This window comes from Danio rerio, chromosome 15 (assembly GCF_052040795.2).
Source record: "Danio rerio strain M-AB ecotype USA chromosome 15, GRCz13ab, whole genome shotgun sequence".
Lineage (NCBI taxonomy): Eukaryota > Metazoa > Chordata > Actinopteri > Cypriniformes > Danionidae > Danio > Danio rerio.
Genome location: NC_141035.1, coordinates 48,169,129 through 48,189,057, shown reverse-complemented (window position 1 = coordinate 48,189,057; position 19,929 = coordinate 48,169,129). Strand labels below are relative to the sequence as shown.

At 34.9% G+C, this 19,929-nt stretch overlaps 1 protein-coding gene across 13 annotated transcripts in view; it reads left to right on the top strand.

Moving 5' to 3' along the window:
- Positions 1-18,526, top strand: part of cd86 (CD86 molecule) — a 46,495-nt gene extending 27,969 nt beyond the window's left edge. For 4 of the 13 annotated variants that reach the window (XM_087282342.1, XM_087282341.1, XM_087282343.1 and 1 more), the window contains 6 exons: positions 393-436; positions 4,857-5,174; positions 7,181-7,465; positions 10,853-10,984; positions 11,081-11,114; positions 14,846-18,526. In XM_087282342.1, the coding sequence (XP_087138468.1) occupies positions 393-436; positions 4,857-5,174; positions 7,181-7,465; positions 10,853-10,984; positions 11,081-11,114; positions 14,846-14,867 (835 nt within the window). In that variant the 3' untranslated portion in view covers positions 14,868-18,526. 13 annotated transcript variants of the gene reach the window in all.
- Positions 18,527-19,929: the final 1,403 nt, after the last annotated feature.

Sequence of the window (19,929 nt, the reverse complement as noted above, 5' to 3'; positions counted from 1 at the left end):
CGGTTTCCTCAAACGGTTTGAGTTGCCTTAACTTATTGGGTTTTGCAGTACTCAGTTAATTTGAGTTCTCTTCATTTATTGGATTTTACTTGCTCAAATTGCTTCATTTACTCAAATGGATTAAGTTCACAGTACTCTTTAGGATTAGTTTTTGAACTTAAATGGTTTGTTGCAATCTGTTTCCTCAAATGGTTTGAGTTACCTTAACTTTTTGGGTTTTACAGTGAATATACTGTTATCAAACACTTTATGCAGATCAGGCAATCAGCTTGCAACGAGGCCTTGATTTTGCATCTATTTTTTTAAAGCACAATACATGAGTCATGGGAAATTTTCAATATGCTAATGCACATGACTGTGTGTAATTGTTCACTCCTGTGTGTTTTTGACAGCTTGGCCCTGGTCGTGACTTTGGTTCCTGTGTCCACTACGCTAGGTAAGCAGACCTTCTGACTGTTTGATCTTTGCGCATTTCACATTTAACTTGCAATGGTCAGTAGCTATAAAGCTGCACGCATATTGAACGTCTTAAAGCTTCTGGTTTGGTGAAGATGGAAAGAAAAGCTTTGTGGATGAGTGTGGATTTAGGGCTGGGTTACTAGAAATGAGTGTAGGTGGGGGATTCACCTCCCTATAGCAAAAAATGTTAAAAGAACAAGGAAGTAAAACTCGGACAGTAAGAAAAGGACTGTTAAACCGCTGAGATAAGTCACAGAGAAGCACCCTGATTGAAACACACACACCCACACACACACACAATTATACACACATGGGGCATACCACAGAAATCTATGATAATGGAATAAAGACAAGAAATATGATTAAAAATATTCCTAGAAAGATCTATTATGGGTAAATGGGGTTTTTCAGTTAAATTAAACAGTTTATATAGCAAAACAAAATCATATTTAATAATACTGACAGATTAATAGAATCTAAGATCACAGTTTGGCCCCAAAATACTCATTAGTTGTCATGTGAAATGTGTATACTTTGCTACTATCCAATATATGTAGGGTTTACCACCACAGGGTTTACTCATTTGTAAAAGATATATTAATTTAGTGTTTCTCAACCACATTCCTGGAGGAGCACCAGCTCTGCACATTTTCCATGTGTCCTTAACCAAGCACATCGGATTCAGATCATTAGCTCAGTAGCAGAGACTGAGCTGTAATGGGTGTGACAGACAAAGACATCTAAAACATGCAGTGCTGGTAGTCCTCCAGGAATGTGGTTGAGAAACACTTTGTCAATGAACAAGTTCCGTAGTGTATGTTTTCTGTTTATTTACGATAGCGATTTGCATTATGGGATGTTTTTCTCTGCTCTGTTGAATTTTGATGTGGAAAATAAACAGAGTGGCTTTCATATTGGCATTTAAGTAGTTTGAGATATAAGTGTGGTTTATTCATAAACTAATTTCGAGAGGATCACGTGCTTATAATCAACACGGCTGGCTCCGTGTTAGCTCCGTAATCAGCCCTATTAGATGATTACGGAAGCATTATAAATAACCTGAGTTTTTCACTCCAGTTATCTTCGTCTTGAAGCTCCGCCCCTTTCCACCCCTACATCCTCCCACTTTTTCTGATCGGGCGACACGGTGGCCCAGTGGCTAGCACTGTTGCCTCACAGCAAGAAAACCGACAGTCCAACCCATCGGGCCGGTTGGTGTTTCTGTGCGGAGTTTGTATGTTCTCCCCGTGTTCGCGTGGGTTTTCCCCGGGTTCCCCGGTTTCCTCCCACCGTCCAAAAACATAAACCATAGCCAATCGACTAAAACAAATTATCACCCAATACAACCTGAGTTTACACTTCTCACGGTGACAAGCAGGGGAGTTCTCGAGATCTACCTGACCTCGAATTCCCCTCTCGCCCTTCTAACGGGAGGGAGCCCCAGGCTCGAGGATAGTACAAGCTCAGGGCTCTCTCCCGGGACAGCATGCCAAATATGCTTTGATTATCAGCTAAGTGTGAACTCTTGAAATCTGTTAATTAAATGTACTGGCTGTCAGGGCCAGTAAACAGAAAAAACCCAAATGCAGGTGAAGACAATGATTTATTGTAGAAGGTAAAAATTCTAACAGATCAGTTCATAAGCCAGAATGCAAAATTGAAAAAAAAAAAAAATCTTTTAAAGGCAATGTCTCAGTCTCAGGGGAAAAATACAGAAAAACCTCACTTCGACAAATGGAAAAAAAAAAATGCTCTTCAGCAAGCAGTCCTCTCAGCCTGATCAAGAAAGAACAAAAACTATTATAGTTCAAAAAATAAACGAAAAATGGCAAAAAAAAAATAAAATAAAAACACACTTGCAGACTTTGCTGGAATAGTTGAGGGGAAGAGAATGACTGGAAATAACCAGGAACAAAAAAAAAATAGACTGGCCAGTAGAAACAGAGGCAGGTGTAATTGTCAGAACCACGCCAGTGTCCAGGACATCATAAATTCAGGCAGCACAAGAGCAAAAACTTCGGGCAAGCCAGGAACTAGACAGAAAGGCTGGGAAGGTAAGGAGAGAGTCCTGCATGGAGTCAAACAGAAAAAGGTTAACTAAAACATTCAGGTTACCTATATTTGATGTTGCAGGGTCAGAAGCACACAACCATCTGACACTGAACAGCAGAAACCAAGAGAATAAATAGGGGAGCTGATGAGGAGAAAGTAAGCAAAGACAGGTGAAGCAAATCAACTAAAATTATGAGAACGAGGGGGTGGAGAGAAACAGTCAGCAGCACAAACAAAGGAACATGTGGCTAATACAAACAGAACAGATAGAACCAGCCGATCAGCCAGGAGTCCTGACGCTGGCAGGTTTTTGTTGCTTAATATACAACACCAACCCAGACAATATGGCACTGCAAACTAATAAAAATGACAATAAAAGTCACTTTTTACAACTTATCAATGTTAAAAGATGCTGTTGGAAAGATCAAAGTGCCATAATGCAAATCAAAAGCAGAAATAAACTAGGAGGAATAATAACATGAATCACAAAATATAGAAAACTACTGCTAATTTACGGATATCTTTTACAGTGTTGTAATATTTTGTTTAAAAATTGATTTTACTGAATGACAGTGGAGCATTATTTCAGCAATGTTTTGACAGCTTGTTTTCTGAATTATTATTTGAAACTTTAAATTAGACATATCATGTGTATATTAAGTCACATTTGTAAACTTTATTTGATGCACATACAGTTGAAGTCAGAATTATTCGCCCCCCTGAGTTATAAGCCCCCCTGTTTATTTTTTTAACTGATTTATTTTATCTTTGTCATGATGACAGTAAATAATATTAGACTAGATATTCTTCAAGACACTTCTATACAGCTTAAAGTGACATTAAAGGCTTAACTAGGTTAATTAGGTTAATTAGGCAGGTTAGAGTAATTAGGCAAGTTATTGTATAACGATGGTTTGTTCTGTAGACTATTGAAAAAATATAGCTTAAACGGGGTAATAATATTGACCTTAAAATGACCTTTCAGCCATAACCCAGTACTGGGAAACACTCATACACACACACATAAACACACACACACACACACACACTATGGCCAATTTAGTTAACCTATTCCCCTATAGCGCATGTGTTTGGACTGTGGAGGAAACTAGAGCACCTGGAGGAAACTCACACCAACATGGAGAGAACATGCAAACTCCACAAAGAAATGCCAACTAACCGGGACTCAAACCAGCGACCTTCTTGCTGTGAGGCCACAGTGCTAACCACTGAGCCTCTACTTTAATAAATAGAATTGAATATTTTTCCTAAAACTAGAGTTTTTATTCTAAAAGTTTTTTAAAGAGCCGTTTCAGAATTGCAAAATGTCTAATAGACATGATTTTGAAATTCTGGAAACTCTCAAATGAGTGATTTTAAAAATATTAATGTTCCTAGAGCTCCAAAATGTGATTTTTAATTGGATTGTTTGACGTAATCTCAACTGAAACTGAGGCATGGAGTAGAATTCTTAACATTAAAAAAATAAAACAATAGTGTGTTGTTTTATCAGCGATCTGCCAGTAAGAGTAGTTCAGCTCAAGCACATCAAATGAAAAGCAAATGAGAAGAAGGGGCGGGGCATGTCAGATACTAAAGAGCATTTGATTGGTTATAATGTAATGAGAAACTGAAAAGCGAGGTGATGTGAATAAAACTATTGATCCATTTAGGCGGAAGTGACAAAAACTACAAGCTTTACATGTTTATATCAGGTTTATATCTTCTAAACGCAAATTTAGTCACTCTTTTGGAGCGCACTAGCTTAAAGATATCTGATACTAACCTTTAAAAAACTTTATTTTAATTTAATTGGACATTTCTAAAATGAGTGATTATAAAATTCAGATTTTTAGGAATGTAATTAAGTTTTTTTGTTTTTATTTTAGAAATGGTTGCATAAATATAGTATAATTATTTTGTAGTATTGATGTTTTTTACTGTGTGTGGTGTGCATTATATAAATATACATTATCTTTCATTTCACCCAGGTGAAAACAGGAAATAATTCTTATTTTATTCTTCATTATATGCTGTTTTTAAAATAGTATGCTAGTGTTTACACCAATGATCTCAAACTCAATTCCTGGAGGGCCGCAGCTCTGCATGGTTTAGCTCCAACCATGTTCAACTCACACCTGCTTAATAGTGTCTGGTAGTCTGGAACACCTTGATGAGTTGGATCTGCTGTGATTTACTAGGGTTGAAGCAAAACTGTGCAGAGCTGCGGCTCTCTGGGAATGGAGTTTGAGTACTATGGTTTACACTAAGATCCATCTGTATACAGTAATGAATGTTATTTGCTATTAATGAAATGTGCCTCTTTCTTTCTTGTGTTTGTGAAGGTGACAACAATAAACCGAAAAACATCTCGGCTGTTGTAGGTCGCAGTGTTACCTTCAGATGTCCTTGGAACCTCAGTATTCCTGTTTACAGATTGTACATTCAGAAACTTGGAAATCAGCCTCTGTTCATAAATGGTTTTAATAATGGCAAGAAGCTACCAGTGTCTCCAGAGTACCAGGACAGAACAGAAGTGAACCAAGCGGAGCTCAGCATGGAGATGACAAACATCAAACTTTCTGATGAAGGATCATATAAATGTGTTGTTTTTTCCTCAACAAGCAGTCGTGATATATTCCAGATCAATCTCAAAGTCACAGGTATGAAAACATTGTGAACAGATGACTTAATTTTGACTTAAAAGCTTGACATGCTGACTTAATTTTACCTTTAGAAATCAACAACAGCGATAAATGCAGATTAATTAGTTTTAACTTTTTGCATTTTTTTAAATAACACAATAAACGTTCAGCAAACTACTTACGGACACTTTTATAAAAATGCAAAACAACACTGTAAACAGAGATTAGTAACTTTAAAAAAATATTGAGTAAATCTGTTTGTTCAATCTACTTATTTCAAGAGTTCACACTTAGCTCATGATTTATACATAGCTTGTTAGGTGTGCTGTCCCGGGAGAGAGCCCTGAGCTCAGGGGATCCTTGGGCCCAGGGCTCCCCTCTTTGGGCGTGGGGAAATTGATCGATTGCTCCTCTCGAAATTACTTTAAAATTAAGCTTCACTTAAAATGAGCTGAAACAACACAATTTTTACTTTTTTTTTTTTTTTGCAACAACTTTTTGACCCTAAATCTGACTCCCATCTGGGTCACGGCCCAAATGTAACCTTGCTTGTCCTACACCAACCAACTCGCTGTGAGCTGAGATCAAACTGGCGACTCTGCACATGGAGTTGGTTGCTCTAACAAGGAGTCTAAAGACCATGGCATCTATCGTCTGCCATTAGAGCACCTTTAGAGGTCAGAGGAGTGAGGTTTATCTGCACAGCAATTTACTACCTGGCCTTCGCTACCCTTACTCCCATACTGGTCACAGCACCAGTGTAGCCCCGGCGGTCCTACACCACCCAACCCGCTCCAAGCTAGGATCGAACCAGCAACTCTTTGCATGGGTGTCAGTTGCTCTAACAAGGAGGCTAAAGACCATGGCTTCTAGCGTCTGTCGCTAAAGCTCCTTTCGAGGTCAGAGGAGTGAGGTTCACCTGCACAACAACTAGCTGGCCTCTGTTACCTCACTCCCATCCGGGTCACAGCACCAATGCAACCCTACTGGTCCTACACCTCCCAACAAGCTCCTTGCTGGGATTGAACCGTCCTCTCTCTGAATGGGAGTTGGCTCCACTTACAAGGAGCCGTAACATTGCTGGTCCTACACCCCCCAACCCGCTTTGAGCTGGGATTGAACCGGCAACTCGTTGGATAACAAGGAGGCTAAAGAGAATTGCCTCCAGCGTTTGTTGCTAGAGCACCTTTTGTAAGAGGTCAGAGGAGTGAGGTTTACCTGCACAGCACATCTCTAGCTGGCCTTTGCTACACTCACCCCCCTAAAACTCACTCATATCTGGGTCACGATACTAATGTAACCCCCACCCAACCCATTTCGAGTGGTAATCGATTCGGAGACTCTTTGCATGGGAGTCAGTTGCTCCAACAAGGAGGTCAGAGGAGTTCAGAGGAGTGAGGTTTACCAGCACAACACTTCACTAGCTGACCTCCGCTACACAACTACTTATCTTAAAAATTAAGTAAATCCAATTAATCTTTTTTTTGTCAGTGTAGCACTTGAAATACAATTATTGATATAAAATTAATAATAATAATAGGACATATTTGAATGCATTTGAAGAATGCTAACACATTTTGCCAAACTTGTACATAGTAAATTAGAATTATGTCTGAGAAGTGCATGAGTAAATAATCATACTGAAACATTAAAAGCATTACATATAAAAAAATACACTTCTCCTTTTCGTTTACTTCCTTTATTTCTCCACCCCTTAAAACTTACTCAAATGCAATTCTCTATATGAATTCGGCTGTCAGTGATGCATATCCCTCAAGTGTATTTTAGTACGATTAAGATCTGAAGTATAATTTGCATATATTTATATATATTCACGAATGAGTACTTGTTTTATTGGCATACGCACGTCTGTCTGCGGGGGCACGCTTGCGTGTGCTTGTTGGAAACTCACTGCTGACTCAGACATATGTACCGCGCTTTATAGGGAAGTGAAACACTAGGTTGGAAACCTCTGCAGATCTCTTAAATGTCACTTATTCTGCTGTTTTCTCTGCTTTTTAAAGCCGAATTCACCACTCCTGAATTGAAGTCCGAATGCAGCGAGAATGACGGTGCTAAAAAGGGGCGGAGCTGTCAGATGAGCTGCTCGGCAGCGGGCGGGTACCCGGTGAGTGACGTTAAATGGCTGGGGCTCAACCAGAGCAGAATAAGAGTCCTTCAAAACGAGACTGCAGAAAATTCAACATCCAAAACATGGAGTGTCAACCAGACCATCAACTACACCTGCGAGCATCCCATCAATGTCAGCTGTGACATAGGAGGCTCTGATTCCCACACCATCACTATATGTAAGTGTTTAAAGTATGATCATATTTTACATCTCCGATCCTACTCAACACCTAAACACAACTACTACCCTAATAACTATTAATAATCAGCAAATTGGGAGTTGATTGAGCTACATTTTTAGCTAATGCATTGTGTACGTTAAAATAAAGTGTGACTGGTTTAAAAAAATATATTTTATTGTTTAAAGAGCCCCTATTATGCATTATAAAAGGTCATATTTTGGTTTTGGGGGTCTTCAACAACAGGCTGATATGCAGGCAAGGTCAAAAAACACTCTAGTTGTCTTATAATATGCATTTATTTTACCTGATTATCCCAACGACTCCCGTATGATTCGTTCCCAAAACCCCTTCTTAGTGCAAAGCTAATCTGCTCTGATTGGTCCGATGACCCAATCTGTTACGATTGGTTGACTGCATTCAGCGTGAGATTGAAAGAAATGCCCACCACGGCTATGTAGTAGCAGAGAGTATGTGAGAGCCCAATGCAGGAATGCAATAAAGCAATGCAGGTAAAAACCACCATATTACTGTACTCTTAACCCTAATCCCAGGTAATAACAACGACACATTCAGTATTAATCCACACAGTGGCAAAGGTTGAACTATTTTGAAAACTGATAGAGCAGCACATGTGTAAGAACAGCTGATGCTGGCTATCGCAAAGACAAACGGCAGAGGATCGCGAGTTCAGAAGCGCATTTAAATTGATAAAGGAAGAAGCACGCGTCACATTTTCAGAATTGTTTTAGATGCAATATGTGAATAGTCCCTTGAAGGTTTAACCTGAGAAATGCATTACAAGCACTGATCTATAATAAATAAGTGATTACAAGCCGCGCGGGGCGATTACAACTTATAACACACAAATAAACAGATATTTTGCAAACTACAGAAATCAAGGAGACAACACTTTTAATTACACTTTCATGTTCTGATCCGGAGGAAGAAGAAACTGGTCCATTTGGACTTTAAAAGTTACTCACAAAGTTCCTGTCAAAGTCTGACAAAATCCCATACATAATAGTCTTTGCTGCTCTTTCCTTTAATAGCAAACGGCCGACGAATCCCACGCTGCAGTGTAGGTTATTGTATCAATCATCAGAAAAATGACAGCAACAAACACAGCACACGGTTGGTTATACTGTGGTGTTGTTGTGAAAATCAGCTTTAACCCTTTACTTTATCTTCGCCTCGTGTTCAGTCTTGTGATCCCCCACGCTCCGCTAGTGTCTGAAGGGAAAGGCAAATTCACATTTTACCGGATCTAGAACTACATATTTGATGATGTACCGTATCAATGTCGATGCGTTCAAGCAAAAGATCCGAACCCAACTCGATTCATTTATTCGACTCTGAGTTGACTATTTCGTTAATGAATCAATACTTTTAAACATGCTGCACTTTTGGATTTAAACCTCAGCTGGATGTTTTCATTCACTTAGTGCTGTGTTGCACACTACATGGAAGCTCATTTTCAAAAACCCATAACAGGAGCTCTTTATTAATCTTTTTTTCACAATATTTTTCACAATTCCACTTTAGTATTGTTTTCTTTTTTTTAAATAATAATAGTTTTTTTTTTGTTCTATTTATTTTACATTGCAAATGTTATTTATTTATTTATTTATTTATACGTACATGTTTCCCCCTCAAATTTTCCATGGACTTCCTTATGCCGTGTTTACACCATACATGTAAAGTATGAGTTTACTCCAGGGTGTCCGCAGGGTCTTAAAAAGTTTTACAAATTGGTAAATCAATTTAGAGAAATTTAAGGCCCTTAAAAAGTATTAAAAAGTTTAAAATGGTATGTTACAAGGTATTAAATTTGGTATCAGTACGCTAAAGTTTGCCTGAATTTAATCTTTGAATGCTGTGTAGTTTATAAAATCAAACAAATCCTGCTAGATTTGACATCACCTGCTTTGTTTACTGCAGTAACCAGGGAAACACTGTTATTCCTGCTGTTGTAAAGGCGCCACCTGCTGGATTAACATTTTTATTTAGTATATGAATACAGTTTTAGTTTAGGATTCGTTTCTTGCAATCAGTATTTAGTGAATAAACTGCAAGTTAAAATGTTGGCAATGTTCCTGGGTGAAACCTGATGTGGTGATGAGGTCTTAAAATGTATGCAAAGAGTCTTAAAAATGGGTAAGCTATTAAATTTTCAATCTCTGATTTTTGTATCTACCCTGTACTCGCTTCATTCGTGTCAAAGTCGCTTAATTTGCTTGTGAAATTCACTTCATAATAGATGCAGATTCGCATCATGGGCGGGGCTTCTGTCTGACCGGTAACTGTAGCTTCATTGCTAAATGACTAACATGGATTTTATTGAGACAATAGCTGTGTTTATGTGCTTTAGGAAGGCTGAAAAACAGCATAGATTCGTTCGGCGCCGTGTCTGAGTCCACTAGAGTCTACCTTTTAGAGGTGCAGCCAGCTCTGTGAGCTCATAAACTCCTCAAGAAACTGTACCTGGATGATAGAGGATTTCAGCAGGGCTTCAGACTGAGCCGAGCTCAGTTTGATGAGCTGTTGTCCGGTCTCAGCAGCAGGATTTCCCCTCAGGACACCAACAACAGACAGTCATAATCACACCCCTACAAAAACACGCTCATAGTTAGTTATTGCGGCACGAATGTCCACTGAAGTTCAGGTTTTCCAACTCAAGCGATGAAATACGCCTGAAATACGCGTCAAACTCTCAACTCGTGCCACTTCATTCGCCCAAATGATGTACTTAGAGCTGCTCCATTCACACGAATCACGCTGCAGGATGTCTATTTGCGTCTTTGCATTGACTTAACCACGTCTGGTGTGAACTCAGCATTACAGTTTCCAGTTTAAGGGAAAACATGAAGGGGGAAACTTAAAGTGGAGCTATTATGAGAAAATCACTTTTATAAGGCGTTTAAACATAGTTGTGTGGCAACAATCTGTGAGTATAAGCGGCTTCTAATAGTAAAAATGTATTTATTTTATTTTTGTATAATCACACTTGATTAAAAACTGTCTGCAGAAACACTTTCATTCTCCCTTTGTACGTGTCATCAGAGGAGGAAAGCCCCGCCCACTAGTGACTTTAGTCTTGTTTTTGAATATGCCACTATACTGACACATAGGCATGTGTAGCTCCGCCCTGTTTTGAACAATCTCATTTGAATTTAAAGCGACAGTCACCAAAACGCCACAATTTGGATCAAAGCCTAAAAGGGGCAGTTTGAGAGAGTTAGAAAACATTATCCGTGTGCTATTTTAAAGCTAAAACTTCACATACACACTCTAGGTACACCAGAGACTTGTTTTACATCTTGTTAAAAAGGGGCATAATACAGTAGGTCTCTTTCAAAAGCTCTGTGTTTTGTTTTGTTTTTTCAGGTGAAGCTGAATCTTTTCCTCTGAAGGTGATTGTGGCCATTGTGTTTGTGCTTGTGTTTGTCATGCTGTTAGTTCTTGCCTTCTTCATGATGCTCTTCTGTAGAAGACAAAGACCACAACCATATCGCGCAGGTATACAAACACACACTGATTGATCAGAAATCACCAAAACATCTTCAAATCTTCATCAAACATCTTCTGATCATGCTTTTTATGATCTCTTTGCAGATCATCAGGTGGACGGTGCTCATATTCCTTTGGAGTAGGTATCTTCTCATTGTCTCATATCACTTTCAAAGCAATACTTCACCCAAAAATGACGTTACTTTACATTTATGATAAATCAGGCGGGATTATGAGTCCATGTTTTCCCATGCAGTTATCATAAAATAGGCTGACGCTCACATATACAGTTATTGACAAAATGATTCGCTCTCCATTTTAATTATTAATCAAATACTTCTCAAGTATTGTAAGCGGTGAGCAGGGCTGGACTTTTTTTATGGTCCATCTTAGGTAGTTTGTTTGTGTTGCATTTAATGTTTGTTAGACATTCTTGCCAGATTCCAGGCCCCTCTCAAACATTTATTATTATTATTATTATTATTATTATTATTATTATTATTATTATTATTAATAATAAATAACATTATTATTATTAACATTATTATTATTATGTTTACTATTATTATTAACATTATTATTATTATTGTTACTGTTAATATTATTATTATTATTATTATTAATAAATAACATTATTATTATTAACATTATTCTTATTATTATTAATAACATTATTATTATTATTATTATTATTATTATTATTATTACTGTTAATATTATTATCATTGTTATTAATATTGTTATTATTATTATTATTGTTATTACTATTATTCTTATTATTATTATTATTATTGCTATTAATGTTATTATTATTATTATTATTATTATTGTTATTAAAAATTATTATTATCATTATTATTATTATTCATAATAGCATTATTATTATTAATATTATTATTCATAATAACATTATTATCATTATTATTATCATTATTATTATTATTGTTATTATTATTAATATTATCTTTGTTATTAATGTTATTATTATTATTAATATTATTATTATTGCTATTAATATTGTTATTATTATTATTATTATTATTATTATTATTATTGTTATTATTATTATTCATAATAGCATTATTATTAATAATAATATTATTCATAATAACATTATTATTAATATTATTATATTATCATTGTTATTAATATCGTTATTATTGTTGTTATTATTATTATTCTTATTATTGATATTAATATTGTTATTATTATTATTACTATTATTATTATTATTAAAATATTTTTATTATTATTATTATTAAAATATTATTATTATTATTATTATTATTATTATTATTATTATTATTATTGTTATTGTTGTTATTAATAAAAATAACATTATTATTATTATTAATATCATCATCATCATCATCATCATACTATTTAGGTCTTGCAAGAGATAAAAGCTATCTGCATGTAAAAACAATACATATAAAAAATAAATAAAATAAAAAGAACTGATTAGCCCACATTTAACAAATGGTCCGGCCCTTGGTATTTGCCAGAATTGCCAGATGGCCAATCCTCCCCTGACGTTGAGTTTTTTTATGCATTTTTTTTTAACATATTAGTTTTTTGTAACTAATTTCTTGTAACTAATTTATTTTCTGTGTCATTAGGACAGTACATAATATTTTACTAGCTATTTTGCAAGATACTACAGTTGTTACATAAAAAAGCTATTATTCCAAAGTAAAACCAACAACTCTTTCTCCAAAACAGAAACGTAATAGAACATTTTGCAAAAAAAAGTTTTCTTCCTTTGTTAAACATTACTGTGGAAATTATGAAATCATTATAAATGCATATACTCAGAGGAAGTAAAATGTAATATATAGCTATGAAAAAAAATAAGAGGCCACTTGAAAATTCTGTTTCTCTGGATTTATTTATAATTAGTTGTGTTTAATTGTGTTCTATAAATAAATTTTAATTAAAATTTAAAACTATTAGGAGTAGGTTTCAGTAAAATTAATGTTTTTTTTCTATAAAATTCTTATACAATTTTCTCTAAATTTAAAATACATAATAACATAATATGACATAATAATAACATTTTTAGGACATGACAATTGGTCAGAATAACAATTGTTTTCATTTGTTGTGATAAAAAATCTGCGTTATTCCACCACACATTGATGTCTTAATTCCTCAGAAGTTAAAACATTAGTATTATGTTGTCTAAAAATCAATACACACTGAAAACACGGCACCTTTTTTGTTATTTTGACCAACTGTTTGTAAAATACGCAATTTTCATCAAATCTTTGCTGAACAAATCCAGAAGTAGTTTAGTGACATATAACTATAAATTGTAAATCCAAAAAAGACTTCCAAGAGATGTATCTTTTTTTAAAGTAATTTGTAGTAAGCTTATTATAAAATTTAACAAATTAGTTGTCAATGCATTTTTTTCTCATTTTAATTTAATTTGACTGAAATAAAAAAAACTCTATTTAGACAAATTTACCAAAAAAAAAGAAAAAAAAAAGGAAAATAGAATTTACAAAAAAATTAAGCTAGTCAACACCTACAAATAATAAAAGTAGTAAATAAAACTAATAAATGAATAAATAACAGTGGTTTGTTTAATAGCTATTTAAACACATATCTGAAGGGTGCTAATATTAATGAGCTTAGCAGTTTTTACTTAAAAAAAAAACTGTTATTCCAAAACAGAAATAAGTTATTCCACAGTAGAAAAATATAATAGAAAATACTGTGAAAATAAACAAAAAACAAACAAATGAATTACATTTTTTGTAGTTCTTTTTTTATTATTACTTGTAGGCGTTGACTAATCAATCAATTTAATTAAGTAATAAATTAATTAATTTGTTTGTGGGGCAGCACGGTGGGTATAGCACAATCGTCTCAGTCACAGTCGCTGGTTCGAGCCCCAGCTTGGGTCAGTTAGCATTTATGTGTGGAGTTTGCATGTTCTCCCCAAGTCCCTGGGTTTCCTCCCTGTGCTCTGGTTTTTCCCACAAGTCCAAAGACATGTGCTATAGGTGAATTGGTTAAGCTAATTCGTACGCAGTGTATGTGTGGAAATGAGAGTGTATGGGTGTTTCCCAGTGATGGGTTGCAGCTAGAAGGGCATCCGCTGCGTAAAACATATGCGACCGCAGAAGTATAAAGGGACTAAGCCGAAAAGAAAATGAATAAATGAATAATTTGTTGTTTTTTTCACAGTATTTTCTATTATATTATATTAATTAATTAAATCTTGAGAATGTTTTGAATAGAAAAAGCCCCTCAGCAGCACTAATTATATTATATTATATTATATTATATTATATTATATTATATTATATTATATTATATTATATTATATTATATTATATTATATTATATTACATTATGTTATATTATATTATATAATATTATATTATATTATATTATATTATATTATATTATATTATATTATATTATATTATATTATGTTAATACTTAATAATTATATATTATTAAGATATACTGGCGATGCGGTGACGCAATATGTAGCACGTTCGCCTCACAGCAAGAAGGTCGCTGGTTCAAGCCCCTGCTGGGTCAGTTGGCATTTTTGTGTGGACTTGTATGAGTGTATCTGTGAATAGGTGTGTATGTGTTTCCCAGTGATGGGTTGCAGCTGGAAGGGCATCCGCTGCGTAAAACATATACTGGATAAGTTGGCGGTTCATTCCGCTGTGGCGACCTCAGATTAATAAAGGGACTAAGCTGAAAAGAAAATGAATGAATGAATTAAGATATACTGCATTTTTGGGATGAACTTCTGCTTTAAGACTCAAGTGATGTCATGTACCATTAGTGTCAAGAATAACCAATGAAATTCCTGTATTTCTAACTAGCGACTGCCATTCACAGCGACAGAGTGTCTGAGACGTGATGTGTTAACCGAGGAGATGCCAGCGGACTTTCAGCTGCTGGAAGAAGAGAAAAAGCAGAAGAGCTTCAGCACCGAGACAAACTCAGTCAGGCTGAGTAAAAACACGGTTTCACTGCTGTGTTCGCCGGCAGGCCCTGACAGACGTCCAGATGAACAAAACAACATCTACCTTCTGCCTTTCAGTCACATGGTTTGAGGCAGCAGTGAGTTTATTTCTGTCCAGGTGCAAATTTTGCACACATTTCAGATTTATGTTGTCGATGTTTCTTTAAAATAGTCAAACTTTCTCTGAAGAGTGACACTGAAAACAAATAAAGCATTGGATTTACTACATTTTTTCTAAGGTAAGTGTTTGCAAACTATTTATATGGGCTGAATTTAAACAAACTAATTAAATTTAGTCATGTTTAACTTAATTTGTTTGTTTACATTCAGCCTATATAAATAGTTTGCAACCACTTACCTTAAAAAGTTTAACAAATCCAATGCATCATTTGTTTTCAGTGTAGTTACTGCTCCCAAGATCTCACATAGAGTTGAAGACAAAATCATTAGTCCTCCTGTGAAGTTTTTAAAACATTTCTTAAGTGATGTTAAACTCTGCAAGGATATTTTTTGAGTATTTTATAAACAGCTGAAAGATGTCTTTTTTTTATAATTATTTTATTGGGGGGATTGAGCTTTTTTATATATAGGACAGTATGATAGACACAGGAAAAGATCAAGACTTTGAGCCGGTGTCCATTTGTACTGGTTACACTTAATTTTGATGGTCCGTTTGTTAAATTTCAGTTACATTGCATCTACATGCCAACTAATTCTCATAACATTAGAAGTAGACTGTTAGGTTGGGGGTAGGGTTGGTGTTAGTATAAGTTGACATGTACTTGCAAAGTTTCTTATAGTCAGTTAAACATCTGTTGTAGGAGCAGTATCAACAGATATTAAGCAGACAGTCTACTAATACTCAAATGGACCATCAAAATAAAGTGTTACCGTCCTACCTTGTCAGATTGTCCTACATCTTATTCAAAAAGTAGGTAGCATATTTTGATGACGCAATATGCTACCCATCAGAGTGTAAATTTTAATGAGAAGTCAGGGTGTCCGCGGGGTCTTAAAAAGTATTAAAAGTTGATAAATCATTTTTCTTATTTCTTTTCATTTGGCTGGAATAAAAAAAGAGTAAAACCTGCTTTGGTCAATATTTTTAGTTCCTTTAAGGATTTTTTTTCTTTCAATTTCGAATTTACAGAACAAACCACTGTTGTCCCAGTACTACTGTACTATCTTTCAAAATATATTTGTTATATATAGTTATTAGAGATGAGATATTAAAACTAGTATGTTTAATAATTTGATGGTACAATATTCTTTCCGTTAACTAAAGGAAATATTTGAAAAAGAATTAAAATGTCACAGGAAGGCTAATAATTTTGGCTTCAACAGTGAGTTGAGTGTTTCAAATATGGGGATTTTTAATTCCCAACAATTGGGAGTTTGTTTTTTTTAAACATTCATATTTGGGTCAGTTGTGAGTTTGTTTCATCTAGGCTCAAATTCACAGACGTTTCAGGTTTTATGGTGTGGAAACGGTGCTGTTTAATATTCTCAAACTTATTCAGACAAGTTTAATGGCTAGAAATCGCTTCATATAATCCACAATCTCCCGTAGCCAATATGTGATTATTTAAAGGGACAGTTCACCCAAAGATGAAAAATAACTTACAGTTTTTGCATCTCTCACTTGTTTTAGATCTGAATATCACCTTGTGTTAAATAAGTTATTACCGGTGATCACTGACTTCCTTAGTATCTTCTTTTTCTACTATGGAAGTCAATTTTGAGGTCCAACATTCTTCAAAATATCTTCTTTTGTGTTCAACAGAATAAAGTTAGATAAGAAGTTTATTAAAAGGTTTTGTATGTTGTGATTCACACGTTATTTCAGCTTATTTACAAATGGACTTTTATTGACATTTCAGTAGTTTGAAACAATATATTGTATCTTTTAATATACTGTATTTTTACAATGGGGAAAATAAGTATTGAACATACCATCATTTGCATCTAGATGTTAATAGCAAACAAAACAATCCACATATGCAAAGTAAACAAATCTAATTTGTTTAAAAATTAAGTTATGCATAATAGAATGAATTGATGCAAGGAAAACGTATTGAACACATGAAGAAAGGGAGGTGTAGTTAGGCAGTGAAAGCCCAGACAACAGATGATTTTTCTCAGTAGTTCTTCAGCAAGCCTCTGCCCTTCCTCAGTGTAAATGAATATCAGCTGCTTCAGTCCAACATCTACATTAGCAGGAGGATGAAGATGAAACCAGGGTGGACATTTCACAATGACAATGATCCAAAACACAGCCAAGGAGACTCTCAAATGCTTTCAGAGAAAGAATATCAAGCTGTAGAATGGCCAAGCCAATTCCCTGACTCGAATCCAATATAAATCACAAAATAGCTCAGATTTGATAGACGAGACCAACAGAATCATCAAGATTTTGACATTCTGTTGAAGTCTGTGAGAAACTCACAACTGAGCAATGCATTTGACTTTATTCTCCATATGAGAGGAGACTCAATCAACATTATAAAAGTGCTAGAGAAAAAAAGACATACACACACACACACACACACACACTCACACACTACAGCCAATTTAGTTCATCCATTTCACCTGTAGCACATGTGTTTGGACTGTAGGGGAAACCAAAGCACTGGGAGTAGATTGGCAGAACATGCAAACTGACTCAGCGGGGACTCAAAACAGCAGCCTTCTTGCTGTGAGGCAACAGTGCTGACCACTGAGCCACCGTGCCACACCTACCCTCCATATATCTAACAATATATCACTTCAAACTATTAAAACTGTCAATAAAAGTCACTTTTAAACATCAAGATGAGGATAAATGAAGATAAATTTAAAAATATGATTCACAAAATACAGAAGTATCCTAGTTCACTGATTTATTATTGTTTTTACAGTGTGAGTAAATTGTTCATATTTGGCTGTACTGTCTCTTTAAGACTAAAGTGTTATAATTGTGCAATTTCTTCTTTTCCAAACCATTGGGAATGTTTCCATTCAGGCTTAGACTGTTATTAAAGTCAGAATGAAAGTGAATATATTCTGACGTGGGCCAGTTGTATGGTTGATAAACTAACCATGATGGTTTTGATGACTGTTGCCTATGTTCATTTTACGAATGTGATGTCAAAATGGTCATTTCTATGCAATGCTTCTAGAAGCCGATGCTTCATTTAAAGCTTTATTTTTTTTAAAGCCAGTTCTCATTACGAGCAAAAGAACATAATAGACAGAAATCAAATCCTGCATTTGTTACATAAAACGCTGGTCATTTGCATAAATATCTCATGTTTACTGTAATATTCCCACCCTGCTTTATGATGCTCAATCTTTTTTAACATTTACTGACATTTATGCTGCGTTTCTTAATGTTTTTGTACTGTCAATAAGTTCTCAGGGTGAGAGTAAACAGAGTTTTAAATGTCTAAACTGTTTCCAGTTTGGAAATATCTTATGCACTTTGCTTTCTGACTGCTTGATATTGAATGTACGGTTTACTTTTTTGTAATTTATGACTAAATTATTGTCTTTCTTAATAAAGTTGAAATAAATGATGCGTTTTGTTTTTATTGATGTTCCCTGACTGATTTCATTACTTGCATCTCAAAGTCAGAGGTTATTTAGATCAGTAAAGCTGGTTTATTTGATTAAGTTGCTTGAAATTTAGAAGATTTTATCTAAATATTATTTTTAACTAAATCATTTCCACTCAGGATGTGTAGTTTTGTCAGTTTTAACCAGTAGAGGGAGCTCACGTCTAATAAAATTATCAAAATAACCCAGTATACGTTTTTACTGCTACTTTCCCTACTAAACAAAAACTGCTTAAACCAGCATAGGCTGCTTGGCTGGTCAACCAGGCTGGTTTTAGAGGGGTTTTGGCCACTTCCAAGCTGGTTTCCAGCCATTTCCAGCCTGGTCTTAGCTGGTCAGGCTGGGAGATGGCCAGCTAAAACCAGATTGACCAGCCTAGCCAGGCTGGGAGCCCAGCCAAAAACAGCAATGTCACAGGCTGGTCACGGTGGTTTTAGCTGGTCATTTTCCAACCTGACCAGCTAAGACCAGGCTGGAAACCAGCTTGGAAGTGGCCAAAACCCCTCTAAAACCAGGCTGGTCAACCAGCTTAAAGCAGCCAACCAGATTAGGCTGTTTTAAGCTGTTTTTTCAGCAGGGTTTATCCAGGTTTTGACAAGAATACTTCGTCATTTGGGTGATATAAATATATATACATATGTTTACCATGTGTTTTTAGTGATTTTGTGAGGTAATGTTTCATTTGTATTATGTATTATTCTGTATTATATCAAGTCGTTTATCAGCAAATTGAATACATTTGTAATATATTGTATACATTTGCAATATATTTTATATTATGATCATAATTATAAAATTAATTATGTCACGCAGCTTTTTATTTTAGTTTTTGAAGGAAATAAATGTTAATAGCTCAGACCAAACGTGTATTTTACATTATATAATAATTATATTATTTATACAATACAAATATATTCGTGTTTCATATATTATTTTTACAAACACTATAATTTAAAGCATCATTGCCATTTGATTTTATCAAAAATGAAGAGTCGATGCGGCGTGATGACGTCATTAATATGTTAATTAGCGCATGGCATCAACAACAACTTGGCGTTTGCAACACGTAAACGGGCTTTGGCTAATTTACGTCGACGGTATTTTTTTAACGCTGTTTACAAGTTTAACTATCAGCAATATTAGTGTGTTAGTAGTCAAATGACAGATGAATCCACTTGAGATGACACTACTTTGCCTGCTCTTGAGTGTCCAGATCATTTCCAAGAGATTTCTGTAAGTAAATGTTTACAAATAATTGTATCTGAACAATGTAATTAATCCGCTGTTTGCTAACTCCGCTAGCATGTTTCATAATAAACGTTTTCACACTAAGTTACACAAAAAAAAAATCTATGACATAAAA